The following is a 21,624-nucleotide window of genomic DNA, read 5'->3' on the forward strand; positions in this document are numbered from 1 at the left end:
ACTACTGATCAAAGTTATTTTGATGAAGGTTTAGCATCAAAAAAATTTCACTGACCCTGACCCTGACCCTGACGACTGACCCTGACACTGACCCTGACGACATTCTTTTGCAACCAGTGTGTAAATTAATACCATGTTGTAAGCTATAAAGCATGATAAGGAATTCCGAAACTTTTATTTGTCGAGTACTCGCAGGCGAGATCCCACCAAGGTGAAGGGCTCCAGCGTGTTTCCGTTTTTCCTTGAACTCCAACCTACATCACCGTATAGACTGTTTCAAAATGTCGACCCCATCGCTGGGGACTTCTCCTTGCATGTGGACTACCCCTGTCAGTATAGACTGATCATTTTGGTTGCATGTGTCCGCACTACAACTGCTGACCTGATGAGCAGGGGAAAACAAGAGTTAACAGTTTGCACTTAACACATGTACAGCGTGACAGTCATTGAACTATGTGAAATAAAATCGTCGTAACTCCTGAACGGTTTACGTTAGGATCATCGAACTGCACGGTTGGCAGCGGGACGTGATGGAAATTAGTAAATGCATGTTGGTTTGTTTTAGCGATTAAGTGCACTTTCATTTGGATGGGTTCGTGAATAAGCAAAACTGGCGCATTCGGGGGACTGAGATTTCACGTATCGCTATCGATAAGTCATTCACCGTCAACGGGTGACTGGTGTGCAATGTCCAGTGGCGGAATACTCGGTGCGATATTCCTGGTTGACACGGTGACTACCGAACGGCACGAGAAGGTTTTGGAAGATGATTTCGACTCCATTATTCAAGGTGACCATGATTTCGACAAGATGTGGTTCATGCAACGCGGAGCTCGACTCCATAGAAGTATAAGGGTGTTTACTGTCCTGTAGGAGCGCTTTGGGGATCGCACTCTGGCTCTGGGGTGCCCAAAGGTCACTGGCATTGGCCTCGATTGGCTGCCATATTCTCCGGATTTTGACACTTGCGACTCCTGTATTAAAGACAAGATGTACAGCGATAATCTCAAAACCATTGCTGATCTGTAAACAGCCATTCAGGAGGTCATCGACAGGATCCATCTTATGAATCTTCAGCGAGTCATGCAGAATTTCGCTATTCGTCTGCGCCACATCATCACCAATCATGGCAGGCATAACCTTAATCCGAATATCTGTAGTGACGTTTACATATTGAATAAAGGATATGCATGCCGTAGTTTGTTACTAATATACGTTATTCTTCATATAGTTCAATAATTGTCACCCTGTGCTTGGCGAGATTACCCAACCTAAAAAAATATGGCTTGTAACAGCTATAATTACTAGTCTACAAATAAGATAAATACTGATGTAATCTTGTTCACTACACTGTTCTCTGTCACCAATAGAAATATCTCCACTTATACCTGTTACATCTTGTTACAATGCTTTTCTTGTAGTGTCATTGATCTTAATATACTTACGCCATGTAACATTCCAATAACGCCTTTATGTGCAAAATCAGATAATGTAACTTTATTGAATTTTTGTGTTGTTAATCTTTGGCCAGACTGAATTACATACACAAAACAGTTCAGCTTATGATTAATTCATATTCAGAGCTGCATTACATTTTATCGCTTGTGAGCGAAATTAAAATAGTAGCCATAATAATCTGACGAATGCTTTCTAGAAACACTCTCTAAGGAATACTTACTGGTCTATTTAAAACACCTGAAATTATCGTAAATGGGTGAAATTCGATCTGCAGGGAGAGATAAACTCCAAGCGACACACTTGAGTTGACTTATCTCAAATCAGAAATAAAATATTTATTTTCATTGGTTGTTTACAGGAAGTCTATCAGTAAGCACACAAAGAGACGAGAGATACTACCGATTTATTATTTACAAATTGTAACATAAAAAATATAAATACGAGATGCAACCTTCGGCGCAAGGTGTTGATGCTCTGGATGTACCTGCAAACAGTTACATGACTACATTGTGGCACTCACGAAAAGTTGTAAGAAGTGCAGACGTTATTCACCAGTAGGCTCTTTTCGGACAGACCCCCTGCAACGAAAACAAGCCCATAAGTTATGCAAATTTTTTCATGTCTTCAATATTTCTACTAATTTTTTCAACTGGTTTCATGCTGTCCTCCATTTTTATCAATGTCGGACTAATCTTTTCATCCCCCTCCTAACTTCTACACCCAACATCCGTTATAATGTATTCTGCATATTTTAATTATGGTCTGCTCTACTGTTTTTCCCTATTTCATGGCGTAGCAGATGTCCCACTAACCTGTTTCTGAACTACTGGGGCTTCATATAAAATAAGAGTGTATGTAAAATTATACAATCTTTACATAAAAAGTCCATTCGCTCACTTCCATACTGAGAACGTTTTTCTGTGTCTCTTACTAGTTGTCTGCTCTCCCGTTTCATCGTATTTGTCTTATGAGATGCGGGAGGAAAAAGAGGAGATCAGTGTTTAACGTCCCGTCGATAGCGAGGTCATTAGAAACGGAGCACAAGCTCGGTTTCGGGAAGGATGGAGAAAGAAATCGGCCGTGCCCTTTCAAAGAAATCATCCCGTCATTTACCTGAAGCGATTTATAGAAATCACGAAAAACCTAAATCAGGATGGCCCGACGGGGGTTTGAGCCGTCATCCTCACGAATAAGAGCCCAGTGTGCCAACCACTGCGGCAACTTGCTCGGTAAGAGAGGCTGATGTGATACCAATGTGATTTTTCGTAGTAATCAAAGTGTGTTGTTTTGAGGGTCGTGTGGGACACAGATTTTTGTTTACTGAAAAACTATTATTGTTGGACACATCTTAACCCTTAGTTGTACGTAGTATTACTGTCACCTAAGGCCACAGTATGAATTTAGTGGACAGGAAAAGTATAACATCGTGCCAAATGTGACAATGTTACGGAATTATTGTGAATATATTACGAAATGGTTAATAAAATGTAGTTACCAATCTCCAATACAGCCAGCGAGTGTACAACTTGCTCCTATCCCGTCTTCGTCACATAAACATACGTTACATTCCTCCATGTATGTTGTGTTGGGGACACAGCATTTCCCTGCAACAGAATACAACCAGCCAACACAGCTACTTTTCAGGACAGAGCGAGAAATTTGAGAACGCTAAGTTTCTAACAGCCTAGTACCTTGAAAGCGGCGAACATAACAATACAGGAGTTAATGCCATTGAAGATATTACGGTATGATTTTATTGTCTGCTATTTTCATGTTCCATGGGTCATGCTCCTCATAGGTACTTACGATCTGGAAAGTGTCAACTGATTTACTAAAAATGTTAAATTTCTTCAGCTGATATATGGCTACATAGTGATAATTTACTTAGCAGTTTACACGTATGTTTCATTTCTGTTTAAAATGATTAACTGAAATATAGGCTAATACGCGCGCGTGCGCACACACACACACACACACACACACACACACACACACACACACACACACGGTTGCACAGTTACATAAATTCTGCTGTACAGTGGAGTGACATAAAAACAAGGACATTTGTTTTTGAAGCTCTTTCGAAAAATAAAAAACAAGAGCAGGTAAACCGTTTGAATTACTTGGGTATGACTTGTCTGCACATAGTACGCGGTAGAGCAACACAATTAGTAATTTTACAGATTTTCATCGTCCAGACTAGGATCTGCTGATATCCTGAAGAGCACATTTATGAAACTTAAATTCGTTTTCACTATTCATATTAGGATCCAGAAAGTTTGGACGTTCTGTTTCACACATTCGCTTCTTCGAAAGCCCCCCTATAGATGATAAGTTACTTCTCTAATGTACGTTATCAAATGAACTAAGTGCTTTTTCTAGGTTAACGGGACTTCTATTTACAGAGATTACAAATAACTTAAGCAAAATTACAAACGTAACTAGGCAATGCTGATAAAAACTTGTGTCCATTTGGTAAACTTCGTAACAGAGCAAAGGTTCTCGAATGTACAGTGATATAGCCGGCCGAAGTGGCCGTGCAGTTAAAGGCGCTGCAGTCTGGAACCGCAAGACCGCTACAGTCGCAGCTTCGAATCCTGCCTCGGGCATGGATGTTTGTGATGTCCTTAGGTTAGTTAGGTTTAACTAGTTCTAAGTTCTAGGGGACTAATGACCTCAGCAGTTGAGTCCCATAGTGCTCAGAGCCATTTGAACCATTTGTACAGTGATAAATGTGATAAGTGTTGCTGAATTACAGGTAATGATCCAATTGATATGAGTCTCTTTCAACCACTAGCAAGTAGAAAGATGCTTTACACTGTCATTTACAGTACTGTACGTTTTGGTGTACCTCGGAGTTCTATCATAGGGCCCATTCTTTTACTGATCCACATTAATGACCAGTCTTGAACGCCAGTGATGCTTTGTTTACAAATGGTACAAGTTCAGTTGTTACAAATTGAGGTAATGAAATGAAAAAAAAAATAAGAAACAGTATTCTAAAGCTATTCTTTCCTCTGCAATAAGACACAATACTTGCTATATTCGTGACATTCCATATGGAAATCATCTCCATAGTTTGTTGAAACTACAGCTCAACGCAGCATTTGACGGATTATTGTGGTCTCAGAAGGCCTGTACAATTTCCTAGTGACACGAGCTATCAGTAGATGAGTACGTGCACAACCACTTTGTCAACGTGAAATGAAGTCATTGCTTCGCAGTCCTGTCAAGAGAATTAAGTGGAGCGAGTAGGAGAAACGAGTGACACAGTGAAAACAAGAGAAGTTCAAATAGCGAACTCATCACAAACTGACGAATTTAATACGGTCCAACAGTGTACGGAAAAGTCGAATGAGCAGACAGAAACAAAACTGAAAGCGAGTAGCATGGAGCAAGCTGAAGATAGTCAATGAGGAATTGAGAGGTGAAAGGCAGTAATTAGGCATCAGAAACGATTTGGAGATTGATGACAACGCATCGCGGTTTGAGGCAAAAATTTTTCTGTGGTATGCCTTTAAAGATGACGACATCGGTGACGGAAGGTTGTTCTCCATTCTTCGCCAATATGACGGAGTCGTGCGGTCCTCACTAAGGCCTCTGCAGCGCGAAGGACACCTCGTCAGCTGGCATTTGTGCAACATGCTTGGTGCTTAAGTCACCTGTTATGAAAATCTTGCCACGTAAGTTCATAATGACTGGAGCCCCTACATCTATTAGGAAGTGATGAACCCAGTCTATATCGACACTCGGTAAGCACGTATTTTGTTTGCTAAAAGACGGTAGCACAGGCGTACGGAGCTTGCTGTTAATCTTCTAATAGAAGGACGGCTAAGAATTCGTTATGTGCTTGTTTCTTCCACCTGGCTGCACATTCCCCCCCCCCCCCCTCCTCCCCTGTCGGAGCGTGAGGAGGGAAAAAGAGTGAATCTGTAAACGCGCCATATTCAGATGTAATGCAGTCGCACTACGTACAACTTGGTTTCGTATTTCATACTTCTTAACAGCACAGAACATAAATTAAACAAATTTTCAGTAGTATTCAATTATATTTGGTGCGCTGAATACGTAATATAATTTTTATCTTGCACGAACTGTCGGCATACGGACAGACACAGACAATTTTACAGTTTTTTCACTCATGGTGCCACATAATCGTGACTTATTCATTGTCATAATAGGAAGACGCCCTTCACACACATATGTCGATCCAAACATTTTATCGCATTTTGGAGACATGGAAACTCTTCTTGAAGAAAACGACGTAGACCTCTTGGGTAGTCATAATGTCACAGAATTGGTCTTTTAAATGGGAACTACACCGCATAACAGTAAGTTCCATCTGCACTTGCGCAGGAACGCTTTCAACTGAATTGGCAAACGGTCTCGAAATCAACTCGAAAACAAATGTAAGATGAGCAGTGTCCTCAAAACGCTTAGAAAACTATCATTGTAATTCTTTCAAGGCCACAAGGAATTCTCCAAAAGCCGCATTTCCTTTATGCTAGTAACCTTATGGAAATGGCGGTATCTTAGGACAGAATTTGTTCCTTCGAGAATGCGATTTTCTTTTTAAACACATCTCCATAAAAACAGAAATAAATTGTTTTTCGTCTTTCAGTGGCTAAAGTCCACTTAAAATGCAAGCTCTGCATTCCATGTACTAATTTTCGTTACTTCCTCGTTCATTAATTCGAAGCCGCGCGGGATTAGCCGAGCGGTTTAAGGCGCTGCAGTCATGGCGGAGGTTCGCGTGCTCCCTCGGGCATGGGTGTGTGTGTTTGTCCTTAGGATAATTTAGGTTAAGTAGTGTGTAAGCTTAGCGACTGATGACCTTAGCAGTTAAGTCCCATAAGATTTCACACACATTTGAACATAATTCAAATGTGTGTGAAATCTTATGGGACTTAATTCGAGAATAATGGGATTCAAATCGAAAAATTGCTCCAGGCATGACCCTTGACTTGACCAACGTACTTAGCAGCAATAGTCCCAACACTATTCGTTCTGTTCCGCCGAAAAAATGTTGCACCTGACATAGCAATAATGCACTCAGTTCTGTACCGCTAATTTCATCACACGCACCATGCCTGCAAATTTAGCGCCAAGTGCTTCCTGATGTACAGAATAATTAACCCTGCCTATCAACTGTTGTAAATTTTTATCTTTAGTCATCACCAAAGCTTTAAATTCCTTCGGCACAATATTGTATTTCGGTCAATAGCAAATTTCTGGTACCTGTCGATCAGGCGACTGCATAATAGACAATGAGAATCCTCCCTCAGTTCCCATTCATTTTTAAAGGCTTGTGACGATCAATAGACAGAATCTTTTTGCGCAAACAGCCACTGAGCCTCTGAACTTTCCTTATACCACGATCAAACAGCTAAGGGTAAATAGCGCTGACACCACTATTTCGCCCGTGCTGAAGAATGTAGTGCCCACCGAAAACTGCCGTACCGCAGTACTTAATAGAATGTCGCGCTGTACCAAGTAATTCCAGGATGGACCGAGAAAAGCCGAGACAGGTCGAAGCTCTGCCAACACCTGTTAAGAACACCGTGCTCGCCCGCAATTTTGCACGCCGTAGCCGGCCCTGTTTTAATAGGTCACTATTTGATTTATCTGTGTTAAACACATCATGTTGCCTCTATACATGTTCAGTGAGAACTCAAAATCAGCACTTGCAATGGAAACATTGTCCAAGGCTTCCTGCCTTGGATCCACCGTATGCCCTTATCTTACTCACTCGTTACCTATGTCGTACAGCATCGCACTTCTCAAATTCAGGGAGACAGAATCTACTTGTGAAACCCGTATCTACCTTATTCTACATATCACTTGCGTCTAAAGCAAGCCGTGTTTCACACATGTGGTTTTTCTTTCAAAATATTTTCCATCCTTGATAGGATGCTATTTTCTTCAATAACTTCGAGTGTAATGTTATGTCTAGGGTACTGTAACAGACGGAAGTCAGAAATATATCCTGTCATTCAGTGCATTCGTTTTTCCTCCCTTTTTCGAAACAAGAATGATCTGCACATTTCTCCGGTCACAGGATTTTATTCGCTACATGATTTTCGACAAGTATAAGCAACCTACTCCAGTGGAAAATCTATCAGAATTTCGATCAGGTCCTTTTGCTTGTTCTCTTGATTTTATTTTGATTTTTGAATTATTTATTTATTTCAGTGTTTTGAATGAAGGACACCTACACCTGCACCCTGACGTGGAGGGCATGTTAGTTCTCCATTCACTTCAGTGAAAGGGTTGGTTTCAATTCGTCCACCTTTTTTCTGGTCTTCCAGTGAGTCTTTGCAGGATATATTTCAAAAAATGTAATGGTAATCTTGACTCCTCCATTCACAACAGATGCGAAGGAAAGCAGAGCTCTGGTGCAGAAGGGCGAACTGGGGCTGACTCAGCTTCGTGTCACGCTCAGCCAATGGAGTCAATTGGATGCGTTATGGAGAGCCATGGGATATGGGATCAGCACACAGCCCTCCCGTCAGCTGTAGGCTTTCTTGATATCGGAAGATCTACTTCTCATTCGAGTAGTTCTTCAGTTGGCATCACAAGATTTAGGGCGACCCGTATCACTGCTTCCACAAAGGGGAAATGTTTTGCAAAGCCTGGAATCGAACCAGGGCCCTCTGTAAAACAGCCGAACGTGCGCATCGCTCAGCTATGGAGGCGGACCGCAAGAGATGGGATATCTGATCTTAATTATTTTCTCCCATCTTTTCGTTTATGTCAAATATTTTCAACTCCATCCCAACAACCACATTCCTTTTATAACCAAACTTAGTGTATCCTGCTATGCTCCTAAGGAATTTCCTTTTGTTGCCCTATAGTCTTATTTTATCTTTTTTTATTTCTCGCTGCCTTAGAGCGATGTTATGAAATTTTAGGATAAGTTTCTGTTCCTTATTTAGGAGAGATCCTCGAATGATACCGTTTACGTAACTAAACTTCATAATTTCGTCTTTTTTAACCAGGTCTCCTACGTAAGTTGGCGTCGTCAAAAAAAATTAAGTCTATTTACTTGCTCTATGATCTCGTTTTCTATTACTATTTTTGTTCTCACTGGGTGTTTTCCACAGAAAGCCATGGCTTTTGTTTTTGTATTTATTTCGAAATATTATATAGCAGACATATTTTGTGTAGTTCGTAAAAAAATGGTTCAAATGGCTCTGAGCACTATGGGACTTAACTTCTAAGGTCATCAGTCCTCTAGAACTTAGAACTACTTAAATCTAACTAACCTAAGGACGTCACACACATCCATGCAGGTTCGAATCAACCTGCGATCGTAGCGGTCGCGCGGTTCCAGACTGTAACGCCTAGAACCGCTCGGCCACCGCGGCCGGCTGTAGTTCGTAGGCAGCTCATTGTAACATCTTCACTGTCCGAGAGAAAAAAAACTAATCATCTTCAGGCAGAGTTACCATTATACACTGAGGTGACAATAGTCTGGGATACCTCCTAATATCGTTTCGGACCCACTTTCACATGATTTACTGCAGCAACTCGACGTAGCAGTACTCAGTAAGCCGTTGGAAATCCCCTGCAGAAATATTCAACCATCCATAGTCATCTGTAGCCGTCCACAATTGCGAAACTGGTGCCAATGCAGGATTCTGAGCACGAACTGACCTCTCGATTATGTCCCATAGATGCTCGATGTGATTCACGTCAAGCGATCTGGGTAGCCAAATCATTCACTCTGATTGTCCAGAATGTACTTCAAACTAATCGTGAACAATTGTGGCCCGCTGTTTGTGAGCATGAAGTCCATGAATGCCTGCAAATCCTCTCGAAGTAGTCGAACATAACCGAGGATCCAGTCAGTTCCATGCAAACGCAACCCCGGTGTTATGGAGACACCACTAGCTTGCACAGTCCCTTGTTGATAACATACCTGGTACGCCCATGGCTGTCTGCGCCACATTTGAGCAATACCATCAGCTCTTGCCAACTGAAATCAGGACTCATCTGATCAGTCCACGGTTTTCTAGTCGCCCAGGGTGCAACTGATATGTTCACGAGCCCAGGAGAGGTGCTGCAGGTGATGTCGTGTTGCTGGCAAAGGCACTCGCGTCGGTCTTCTGCTGCCAAAGCCCATTAACCCAAATTTCACCGCATGGTCCTAACGGATTAGTTCTTCGTACGTCCGCTATTGATTCCTGTTGTTATTTCATGCAGTGTTGCATGTCTTCTAGCACTGACAACTAGACGCAAACGCCGATGCTTTCGGTCGCTAAGTGAAGATCGTCGGCCACAGCGTTGCCCGTGATGAGAGGTAATTCCTGAATTTTGGTATTTCCGGTTGAAACGTCCCCTTATTGAAGACTTATACATGACTGTGCTTAACCTGACACACAATATTTTTAGCGCAACGCAATCTGACTTTCAAAAATCCCTACAAAAGAATGGCCCTGACTAACATTAAACTATACCTTTCAGAAATCACTTACCTCACAAAAATCTTCATTACTCGAACTACTGCAATACAGCGAGCGCCACTACTGCCAGCTAAATAAAAGATTCAAACTACGGAAGGCACTAACTACTGATAGGCATAGTTAGCAAATGAAAGATTTTAATAGAGAACAAACAATGTATTTACCTTAATAGTCATAATATATATAGCAGTTCATGACAAATTACAAAACTCCGCCATCTCTCTCCCCACATCCACCACTGCTGGCGGCTCACCTCCAACTGCGCAACGCTACGCGCTGTTCACATCCAGCTGCCGCTGCCCAACACTACAATGGCAGACAACAATGCAAACTAGCCACAGACTGCACACAGCACAGCCAGTGATTTTCACACAGAGTGCTACATGGCGTTACCAATAAGGAAACCTAAACAGCCTACTTACACGGTGCTCTCTTGACGCATGCATCTAGCTCCAACTACTGTACCAGCCAGCGTTTAGCGTCTGTTAATTCCCGTCGTGGGGCCACAAACGACTCGCAAAGTTTTCCGCATGAATCACCTGAGTACAAATCATAGGTTCGCCTATGCACTGCCCTTTTCTACCTGTAGTGCGCTATACTACCGCCATCTGTATATGTGCATATCGCTATCCCATGGCTTTTGTCAACTCAGTTGGTAATCTTATGGATTAAAATCAAATGTGTAATTCTGTAGTTTCACTTTCCAGTGCCATGTAATTTCTTCAGTGTGTAACCCCATCTCTGCTTCGATTAAAATTGTTTCGGAATTGACATTGCAGGGAGTTCATTCGTAGGGGACAGCCGCGAGCCATTTGTGAGCCACGTTCTCACTGTATTGCCTGTTCTGTGGGCGAGACAGAGTTGTGGCTGGCTGTACGACGACAACATTGGATCTTGCCAGAAAATAGCAGCTAAAGAGTTTGTTAAGGACAGGGCCTAGGGCAAAGGTCGAAACAATCTCTAATCAGTACTCTAGACAGTAATTAGGACAACAGGAGCATTGTGCTCGCTGGCTGTGACAGTTCATGCACAGGTGCAAGATTTAGAAAATGAGTGATTACCGTCTTCAGTCGGCGGTGGTTTCTTCTGCACCAACTGAGGCAGTTTCTTCTGCGCCACCGGCGTTCCTGTAACATGACGAAGTCATCATAGATCAGAGACACGTGAAATTTTGTTACAAAAATCGTCCTAAAAAAACTGGACCTTATCCGTGTGTTTCGTGTGAGCTTTATCCTCTTCCCTGTTGAAGCCAGATGTCTGGGAGCCTAATCCCAGCTGACACAGGTAGTCCCATTTGCTGGTGCACACTGTCTGAACTTGCCATAGGAGCTGTGATTCGCCTAAGAAAAGCGCTTTTAGCCGGTTATGGTTCCTCTACGTTTTTGTTCTTACGTTTTGGAGACTCGGGGTCGTTCGAATATCTTCAATTGGTGTACAGTTGTACGGTGAGTTTCTTGGCATCTCCTTTTGGGGTTTAGTACAGGATTCATTTCACACAACTACGGCGCAACTGTGTCGCGGAGCACTGATTATGATTCGTAAGGCCTTGTTATTTGTGAACTACAAGGGACGCAGATATGTTGGAGATGCGTATTGCCAGGCTGGGGCTGCGTACGACATCAGTAAGTCTCATAAGACGGTTGCACCGAAGCGTGTTGTGGCTGGTTTATCGTGGCACCAGTATCAGCAAGCACCGTGCACCATTGGAACAAAACTTTCCGTACAACTGATATTATACTGCAAGACTGGAAAAGAACAGCTATTCATTGGGTGAACCTCTTGGTAACTACACTGGTGGCCATTGAAAGAGCAACACCGCGGAAAAGGACATGGAACAACCATCAAATTGCCACGAAATGTAATGCAGGGTGACCCAAAAGTCCTTCGTAACCGGTCACACAGCTACTAAAATTATTGCATTTATTCATTAATATTTATAATTCAGCCCCCATGCAATACCTTCCTGCAGGTGTTTAATCATCCACGCTAGGGATGATGCGATTCTGTAACATACCGGCGTACCTCTCAACCGTCATGTTGACAGTCTGAAAACCAACACCGCACGTTTCCTCCAAGAAAAAGGGTCCGATCACGATTGATGTGGAAACTCCACACGACGCCGTGACTTCCTCGTCATGCAGTAGGAGTTCCACGACAGTTCTAGGGTTTTCGGTAGCTGAAATTCTGCATTTATGGGTGTTGACTGTGAATTTCTACGCCTGCCACCTGAGCAACGTGAAGCTGATCAAGAAGCTGCTACCTGATCTCATAGGCGAACTGAACTCCTTGTTCGGGTAATGAAGGCTCAAGGGATGTCGACTGGCCACAGTGTCATCCTCTGTCATACGATGCGGTGGGGATGTGGTATGGAGAGGCACGTGGTCGGTACACTGCTCTCCCAGATATTGTGACGATTTTCCAGACCTTAGAGCCGCTACCTCTCAATGAAGTAGCTCCTCAATTGGCATCACGAAGGTCAGTGGACCGCGTCGAACCCGGGTCCTCTGCAAGGCAACCACCCACGCTGACCATTCAGCTGTGAAGGTCGGGAGACGGTCGTGCAAATATGCCCAGGCCCAGGTAGTAATGCATTTGATATTTCGCATCTCGTAGTGCTCAGCAGCAAAGAACGTGTTAGATGCTTCCTTTCTAGTTCAAAATTAACGTGTATTCTGACCATTTTCAGAATATTTATAGGACGTCTGAATAGCAATTCTAGACAGACAAAGTGAAAGACATCATTCACATAAGAGAATCGAACAGCGGCTCCGTAAGATAAAATATAATCATTTCTACGCACTATGGAATTTGCCCAAATGATTTGGAGTGCTGTACGATAAACACATAATAAGTAATGGCACCTGCGTGTTCGGGATTCCCTGTAGGGGACAGTGACATTTTCCTGGCATTCAGAACGTCGGGAACTTCTATGGGGGCAGTAGTCTTTCTCTGGCTTTCAGACAAGCAGGAGCTTTAGTGGAGGACAGTATCTGTCCCTGGCCTGCAGAAAATCAGGGCCTTTGTGGGGGACAGTAGCTTTTTCCTGGCCTCCAGAACATCAGGATATTTTGCGTGGAACAGTAGTAACCTTCTGGCTTCCAGGACAGCTGCAACTCTGGCAGCCGCCAAAAGAGAGGGAAGTGTTTGTGATGGCAATCGTGATACAAGTTCTATTACTTCAGCCGAAAAGTTCTTAAGAAGACAATTTTGAATGCCAGCTGGAGCAGAACTTCTGTATTACGTGGCTCGCTTAATAACTTGCGTAATGTCATGTGTGTGTAATACTTCCGACCTGGCCTTGCACTTGTTGAGCGAGAGGCGTGTGGCTTCGCAGACAAATACTGGGTGTGTTGCATATACATCCGGCGTGAAAGCCGCTTCCCGTCAGTTAGTCATTAGCTCCGCCTTTTCCTTGGCTTTTCCTTTGGCTTGTCCATCGTGCCGTTGTTGATATCTGATGAGGTGACAAGCGAAATTTCGTACGCCTGGATGGCCAGTTATGCAGCCGGAAGATTTTCTAAATGTTTATTTATTGTATTGATTTCTGTTGACGTGTAGCTTCGGGCAACGGACACCAAGTGCGATGTCGGAAACTGCTGAGTTCGTCTGCCGTGGAAATGAAGCACAGGATCTCCTGCAACTGACCCACTGGGCGTTGTTGAGGTGTTACAAGTGCGTCTTGCACTGCGAATTCTCACTAAGGTAAGCTGCACTGAGCTGCACTTTCAAAACACTGTCAGAAACCACGCGGTACAATGGTTTCATATCAGGCTTCGTTGAATTATCTCATGAAGGGTGTCCCCAACGAAACGGACAATCTCACTGGGAATAAATGTTGCCGCCATTATGAATAATTTATAAAAGTGTCAGTCAAAGTTGAAACCTGTAAGCAGATTTTAACAATGGATGCTCGAAATATACGTGGTGATTATGATATTAAACTTTCGACACTTGGATCAGCCCAAACGGAAAACTATTGTCTTGACGGGTAACAGACTTCAAAGAAATGATGTTCACACTGTTCCCTGCAGGATTAGCGTTGTTATTACCGTTAGTGTCATGACTTGATGTTAGGCGCCGGTACTGGTGCGGCGACATAGAGTTGAAACATAGGCATCAGTGTGCATTACAGTTGCAGAGTCCGCCCCAGTAGCTGAGTGGTCAGCGTGACGGATTGCCGTCCTCTGGGCCCGGGTTCGATTCCCGGCTGGGTCGGAGATTTTCTCCGCTCAGGGACTGGGTGTTGTGTTGTGTTCATCATCATTTCATCCCCATCCGGCGTGCAGGTCGCCCAATGTGGCGCCGAATGTAATAAGACCTGCGATATGGCGGCCGGACCTGCCCCGCGAGGGGCCTCCCGGCCAATGACGCCAAACGCTCATTTCCACAGTTGCAGACAGTCAACATGGGTCTGGACAACGTGATCAGGGCTTTACTCGTAAAGCTGTTTTGTTAAAACAGTGCTGCTGTCCTTTACGAGTATCGACGCATTAAAGGAATACCGTGAGGTCCTTTTCCCGCACAGGGGTTGAAGAACATGATTCGGAAGTTCGAATTAACTGGTGCTCTGGGAACTGCCCTTGGGAGAGATCGCCAGATTTGAACCCGTGTGGTTTCTGGCTGTCGGGCTACATGAATAGAAGGGTTCACTAACGGGACACTAACGCAGTTTGGGGTTAAACACGAGCATAACAACGAAGGTAACCAACATCGCACATGAGGCGCTTCTACTCGTAGCAGCAGCAGATCAGTCTCCAGTACGGTTCCAGACAGTCGCAGATGCAGACGGTCGTCACATTGAGCAACGTTCGTAACCTGTAACTACGTAATTAACAATTGCTGTACTCTTCTGTGGAAACGAAAATGTCTTTCCTTCAATGGTTTTCTCGTTATTTCTCTTCCGCATGTCCTTAAACGTGCTTCCAGAAAGATTAATTGTCCTACGATCACTCGTTTTCCATGGGAGACTTTAATTATAACGACCCTGTGTGTAAAGTGACCGGTACGGAAAGAAAGACGAAACTTAAAACAATGGAATGTTCCGGATGAAAGTATATATTATGTTACGCTATAACCAACTTCTAATACGTGAAAATTCAATTTAGAGAAACAAAAAGGTTTCAATATAAAATCTATTACTATTGTCCGAAGAGTTTATTTTTGTTCCTGTGGAGAAGATGAAGAGTGTTCTAATCAGTATTTGTGATAAATTAGTATTGTAGTGAAACTGCACAAGATTTATAATTGGAATTCTGTGCTTTGAAAACTGGTGGATACAAAATAACACTGGTTTTACACCAGACAAAGCCAGCTAATAAGATAGTACTTAAATGAACAAACCTCTTTTGTCGCGGCATTTCAAGTTGGTACATGCCCAGATACGGGAAGAGAGACATGTACATACGTTGCAGTCCTCCATCTTTGTCTGACCGGGCTTGCACCCTGAATAAGACCAAAATGTTGATTATCATATATTGTGAATAGAATGCTCACTCTTCAGCATTATAATATTCACACTAAACGTTTGCAACTTCGTCTACAAAAAAAAAACAAAAAAAAACAGGTGACATACGTTCTGTACCGCAACTTAAACAGAGATGCAGCTTCTTTTCAGCGCCAGAGTTAAAACTGAAATTTGTATTCTAGTTACTGCATGTTCTCACAAAATGAGATTACGTTACGTTAGGTTTCTTTATTACTAAAACAAATGTGGTCACTAACGACATCTTTCTTAAACCCACTATGATGATACATAACATGCAAAATATACCATTGTCGGTTCGAGAGGCAATGGAGGAAGATTCAGGCTACGTCTCACGTTATGAATGAGTGTACCCAGTGTTACGTGAGGAACTCCTTGGGTGCGAGTCGTAAGTTCTGTCTTTTCTAAGGCTCTTTCGGAAGTGTTGTGTTAACAATTACGACAGGAAAAATATTAGCTGCTGATGGCTCACCAAGTTCCTCAGAAAGGCGACAGAAAATGAGGGTACAGGTGGTGCAGAGATAACCTTCTGTGGGACGTATGTATTACACTTCACAAAATGGACATCGTCGACATGCAAGAAATGTTGAAAACAAACCATTAACTTGCTCCGTGAGCACAGAATGAAAAATAGTGCTCCACAGTGACCACAAAGATTCTCACTATCAAGATCGAAGACGAACTCATTGGGAGCCACAAATCCTGCAGGACGTTCAGCTACGAATCCACTAGAATCATATTTGTGTAACGGGGTGATGAGAATTGATGGATTTGATGGCATGCAACCGAATGCGAAACAACCTATCGTGGAACTTATTGTGAAACTGGTCTTTAAGACTATCTTCATAGTGCGATACTATGTTTTATATGTACGGAAAAAATAGTCATCCGGATGGTGAATTTTTCCAGTGTTTCCAGATGGTATGAACTGCAATATCACTCACTTTTCAGGAGGAATAGTTTGTTTCAAAGGAGTACGATTTTTCCACGCAGTTCAGTAAATAAGCAAAAGAAAGTTATTTTGACAAGCAATTGGCCAAATGTAGTGCTCGTACCGTAGATCTCTTACTCCTATTTGCCCACTCATGCTTGTAGTGACGTAAATATTCCCTACTGCCCTTGCAAGATCACGCACACGAGAAAGAATGGAAGGGGGCACAGCACCTCTAAGTTCTCACAACACAATAAATAACTCGCCAGAAAATTTTTCACCCAGAATAATAGTCTAGATCGTTGTATACGAATGCGTTAAGGCATTGATACTAGTTGATCTTGATACAACTACCTTTTTACCTTTAATTTGAAAGGTTCCTTTCAAATGTATTTCCTCCTCAAATCCGTATTGGTCTGAGCTGAAAACAAATTCCTTGGTGAACGGTGGGATAAGTTTGCTTCACTCAGCGGCAATTTTTCGCACCGATTCCGCAGTTTGCTAAGCATTGGAAAGTAGGCGTGTTGTTTCAAATTTCGTTATCGTACTTCTTCCAATTCTGTAGCACTGTTCAAAGATACGGAACCGTCCAATACTTCCATCGAAAGCTGTATAATCTATGTCGCGTGACATCTGATGTTCATAACGCCGTAGGTCACTATCATGTGCATCCTGTTTATAGTATCGAGAGTCACTGAAATGCACGAACACCAGTTTGTGTAACAGGTGCGCCTCGTCCTCCCTTGAATATCCGTAATTTTTTTTATGCACTACGCGGTTATGTTGCTGCGGGCTTACCCTAATTCTGTTCATAATTGTTTTTTAATGTGCTACGGGTGATCTCCCACATACGTAATTATGTTTAACATCCGCTCCTTGGATAACGATTGCCCTTTAGGGGAAAGAAGGGTAAAATGACCAGGTTGGGAAAAGTGGTCAGTACTCATTTGATGTGTTCAACAGTGCTCCTTCCTACCGAGAAGCGACCAAACTAGCTGTAATCGACAATATTAGTGTTGTCAGTCACGTTGACAAGGGAGCTTCCTCCGTTGTTTTTCTGTGAAAACATTTCGGTTTCTCGATCGTTTAATGTCAGAGAAGTCAGTCATATAACTTTTGTTCACTTTTATGTAGAGCAGTAGGTTTTTGCGATATTACAGTTCACGAAATGCCTTTTGGCTTGCGAATGTAAGTCACTGTCGTTTCCTTCGGTTGTATTGTTTCGCGTGTGATCCACTGACGCAAACATGGAGTTTGATCGCGAAAACTGGCTACACTGCATGTCGGGAAAAGGTGGCCACTTTTCCCGATACATGGCCATTATTCCAGACTTTTTTTCAGTGTATTGCTCCAATAAGAATTAACTAATTCAATGCATAACTATTGAAATTAAAACATTAGAAATCCTTTTATCCACAAAACAAATATCTGTTATCTTGCTCTTCTGCAAGAGTTTGCAAGACCTTCAAGATCCGATAAAAATACACATATAAAAAAACGTTTTGCATCACCTCGATTCCGAGAGTTCTGGAACCTGTACAGAAAATTGTAATAGAGACCAACATAAACATCATTTCCGCCGTTTTCATTGCTCATAAAAACCACACATTGCATGTTGTACCACCATACAGCGAGACCATCAGAGGTGGTGGTCCAGATTGCCGTTACGACACAGTGCACGTTCTCTTGCATTGATGTATTCGTGGTGGCATACTACCCACAAGTTCATCAAGGTACTGTTGGTCCAGATTGTCCCACTCCTCAACGGCGATTCATCGTACATCCCTCAAGAGTGGTTGGTGGGTCACGTCGTCCATGAACTGCCCGTTTCAATCCATCCCAGGCATGTTCGATAGGGTTCATGTCTGGAGAATATACAGGCTACTCTAGTCGAGCGATGTCGTTATCCTGAAGAATGTCATTCACAAGAGGGGCACGATGGGGGCGCGAATTGTCGTCCATGAAGACGAATGTCTCGCTAATATGCTGCCGATATGGTTGCTCTATCGGTCAGAGGATGGCATTCACGTATATACAGCCGTTACGGCACCTTCCATGACCACCTGCGGCGTACGTCGGTCCCACAGAACGCCACCCCTAAACATCAGGGAACCTCCGTCTTGCTGCACTCGCTGGACAGTGTGTCTAAGGCCTTCAGCCTGACAGGGTTGCCTCCAAACACGTCTCCGACGATTGTCTGTTTGAAGGCATATGCGACACTCATCGGTGAAGAGACTTTATGCCATCCTGAGCGGTCCATTCGGCATGTTTTCGGACCCATCTGTGCCGTGCTGCGTTGTGTCGTGATTACAAAGATGGACCTCGCCATGGACGTTGGGCAGCCTACTGTGCGCAGTTTGAGTAGTAACATGACGTCCTGTGGCTGCACGGAAAGCAATATTCAACATCGCGGCGTTAATGTCGGGTTCCTCCGAGCCATAATCCGTAGGTAGCGGTCATCCACTGCAGTAGTAGCCCTTGGGCGGCCTGAGCGAGGTATGTCATCGACAGTTTCTGTCTCTCTGCATCTCCTCCACGTCCGAACAACATCGCTTTGGTTCACTCCGAGACGCCTGGACACTTCCCTTGTTGAGAGCCCTTCCTGGCACAAAGTAGCAACCGTGGTATTGACCGTCCAGGATTGGTTGAACTACGGACAACACGAGCCGCGTACCTCCTTCCTGGTGGAATGACTAGAACTGATCGGTTAATGGACCCCATCCGTCTAATAGTCGCTGCTCATGCATGGTTGTTTACGTCTTTGTGTGGGTTTAGTGACATCACTGAACAGTCAAAGGGACTGTGTGATATAACACCCACCACATTCAGGAGTTCTGGGAACCAGGGTGATGGAAAACTTTTTCTGATGTGTGTACATCCAGAAAACAGGGCAACAAACGTGGGATGCTGTTGCGATGCAAAAGGTAACTGAACTAGTTAGAAATTATAACATGTTTTTTTCAGCAGCAGCAAAACAAATAAATGTTCCAGGTAATACCCTAAAATGTAGAGTTCTAGAAAAAATAGTGTAGTTGGCATTAAAAAGGTTATGGGCAACTTAAGGGCAGAGTTCGATGAAGAACAAGAGCAAGACATCCTTAATTACTTTTTAGGAATAGAAAAGCAATTTCATGGAATTACAGTGAATGACCTGCAGCGTTTAGCATTCAGGTTGGTAGAGCACAACAGAATGCCACATCGTCTGAAATAGCAGGCAAAGACTAGGTGGATAAGACGTCCTAGCTGTAAACTCTGGGCTCATGAACCATTAGCTGGATGTGATGAGGACGATGACAACTTAAAGAGCGAATTTTGTAAATGACTTAATATTGTTTTGTGCCAACAATGTATCGCAACACATTTCTTTCTTATTTATATTATGTTCTCCTAATAATAATCAATGGTGAAATAAAAACTGTAATTCTACCCATTCTTTAAAACTAAAGACTCTATTTGGGAATGGTGGCAAAGGCGTGGGCACTTTATCCCATTAGGTAGGGAAAAGTGGCCACATTCAGAAAAACGTTTATATATCCTATAAAATATACTCATACCTTTGTTATAAATATTTGGTGTGATATCTTACAGTATGTATATTCGAGGTGTATATGCCACTAACTTCCGTTAAGAGCCATGGTTTCATAAAAATTGAATTTCTCTTAGAATGGCCACTTAACCCCACCTTTCCCTAGTACGTTTTACTGGAGACGGTATTTGTGGCTCCCTGCCCAATAAGGATGATGGCTATATGGCTCGACACCTGTTTCAATATCGCTTTCACTTGTTAACTACGTACCGACATAATTGTATTTCTCAGGCCCATTGTCCACACAGTCGAGCGCATACGACACCACACATTCCACCAACTGATCTTGCAGAAACGCTGATATCTGCCACTCCTTTCTCACTCTGAGAAATTTCTTGGGTTCCTTTCAAGCGAAATTTCAACTTCGCCAACCGTTGTTGTAGATATAATCCAATGTCTGCTTTGTTTATATTTGTAATTGCTCTGCTTTGTACCAACATCACTAGCACTGTTGTGAGTGACTCGTCGACTACCCAGTTCGTGTATGCTCCATAGAGCCATGCTGTGCTCACCACTGGGTGCCTCCAATCCCACCCCCTGTTCCAATTAGCAGCCAATATTGTTGTTGTATGGTAGACAATACTTGAGCCGCCGAATGGCGTAAACGTCTTTGGCCTTTTTTGACCTCGCACTGAAGGAGCTCCTTGCCACACCGATGTAACTGCAGCTGCAGTGAGGTGATAAAATCTGATGCTCGAGGAGAGGTGCTGAGGGGTGCGTATTCTGAGGAATACACAACTGCTTATTCAGTGGACAAAGCTAAAGTCAGGAATGCCACAGGGGAATATGATATGTGTGCTCGTGTTCCCTTTGTACATAAACCAGTTGACATCAACCTGGAACTGTTTGCTGATGATGCTGTCTCGTCGTTGGGTGGTTACAGCAGGCTGCAGGTTGACATGTACAGTTTCCATTTGGTGCGATGGATGGCACACTGCTCTAAATGTGTAGGAAGCTAAGTCAGTGCGGAAGAATTGGATATAAATTCCGTAATTTTTGAATCATTGCCAGTGACCTGCTATTTAACTGACTGACGTAGGTTAAAGATCCAGGTGTAAGGTTACGGGAAGACATGGAACGACGACATAAGGTCAGATGTAATGAAGACCGATTATTCAATGATATCAGTTATTCACAGGATTAACCACAAACAATGCATTCAATTTACTGTGAGAATGTTTGGAAAGAAGACCATATACAGAACCCTTATGCGACCCATTCTTGACTACCTCGCTAATGTTCGTGATCCGCACTTACTTAAAGGACGATATCGAAGTAATTAAGAGGCGTGATGAGAGGTCTGTTTCTGGTCGGGTCGAATAGTATGAGAAAGTGACGGAAAGTCTCCCTGAGCTTAGATGGCGGTCTTAGGAGAAGTCAATCTTTTTACTACATGTTGTTTAGCAAGTTTAGAAAACCAGCATTATGAAACACTGTGCACGACTATAATGCCTCCACTGTACACCCCGTGTAGGGACCATTAAGGTCTAAATATATGAGATTAGAGGATACATTGAAAAAAGACAGACCTACATTTTAGCATTTGCACATTAAGAGAAAGCAAATGAGAATGATCACTGGACCAAACTCTTTGAAACTCGGGTGGTCATCTATAACCTTGTATTGAAATCAGACTGCAGTCTTTAATTCGAAGGGCGTGGAACGGGGGAAATAACTGAGAAATTAGTGAATCAGGGTTGTA

At 43.0% G+C, this 21,624-nt stretch overlaps 1 protein-coding gene across 2 annotated transcripts in view; it reads right to left on the bottom strand.

Moving 5' to 3' along the window:
* Window positions 1-1,898: 1,898 nt before the first annotated feature.
* The window catches only part of LOC126419825 (serine protease inhibitor I/II-like), a 104,555-nt gene continuing 84,829 nt past the window's right edge, over window positions 1,899-21,624 (bottom strand). For both annotated transcript variants that reach the window (XM_050087057.1, XM_050087058.1), the window contains exons 2-5: window positions 15,264-15,365; window positions 10,985-11,050; window positions 2,954-3,062; window positions 1,899-2,036 (exon numbers count right to left, since the gene is read on the bottom strand). In XM_050087057.1, the coding sequence (XP_049943014.1) occupies window positions 2,003-2,036; window positions 2,954-3,062; window positions 10,985-11,050; window positions 15,264-15,365 (311 nt within the window). In that variant the 3' untranslated portion in view covers window positions 1,899-2,002. The remainder of the gene's footprint in view (window positions 2,037-2,953; window positions 3,063-10,984; window positions 11,051-15,263; window positions 15,366-21,624) is intronic.

Source organism: Schistocerca serialis, chromosome 9 (assembly GCF_023864345.2).
Source record: "Schistocerca serialis cubense isolate TAMUIC-IGC-003099 chromosome 9, iqSchSeri2.2, whole genome shotgun sequence".
NCBI lineage: Eukaryota > Metazoa > Arthropoda > Insecta > Orthoptera > Acrididae > Schistocerca > Schistocerca serialis.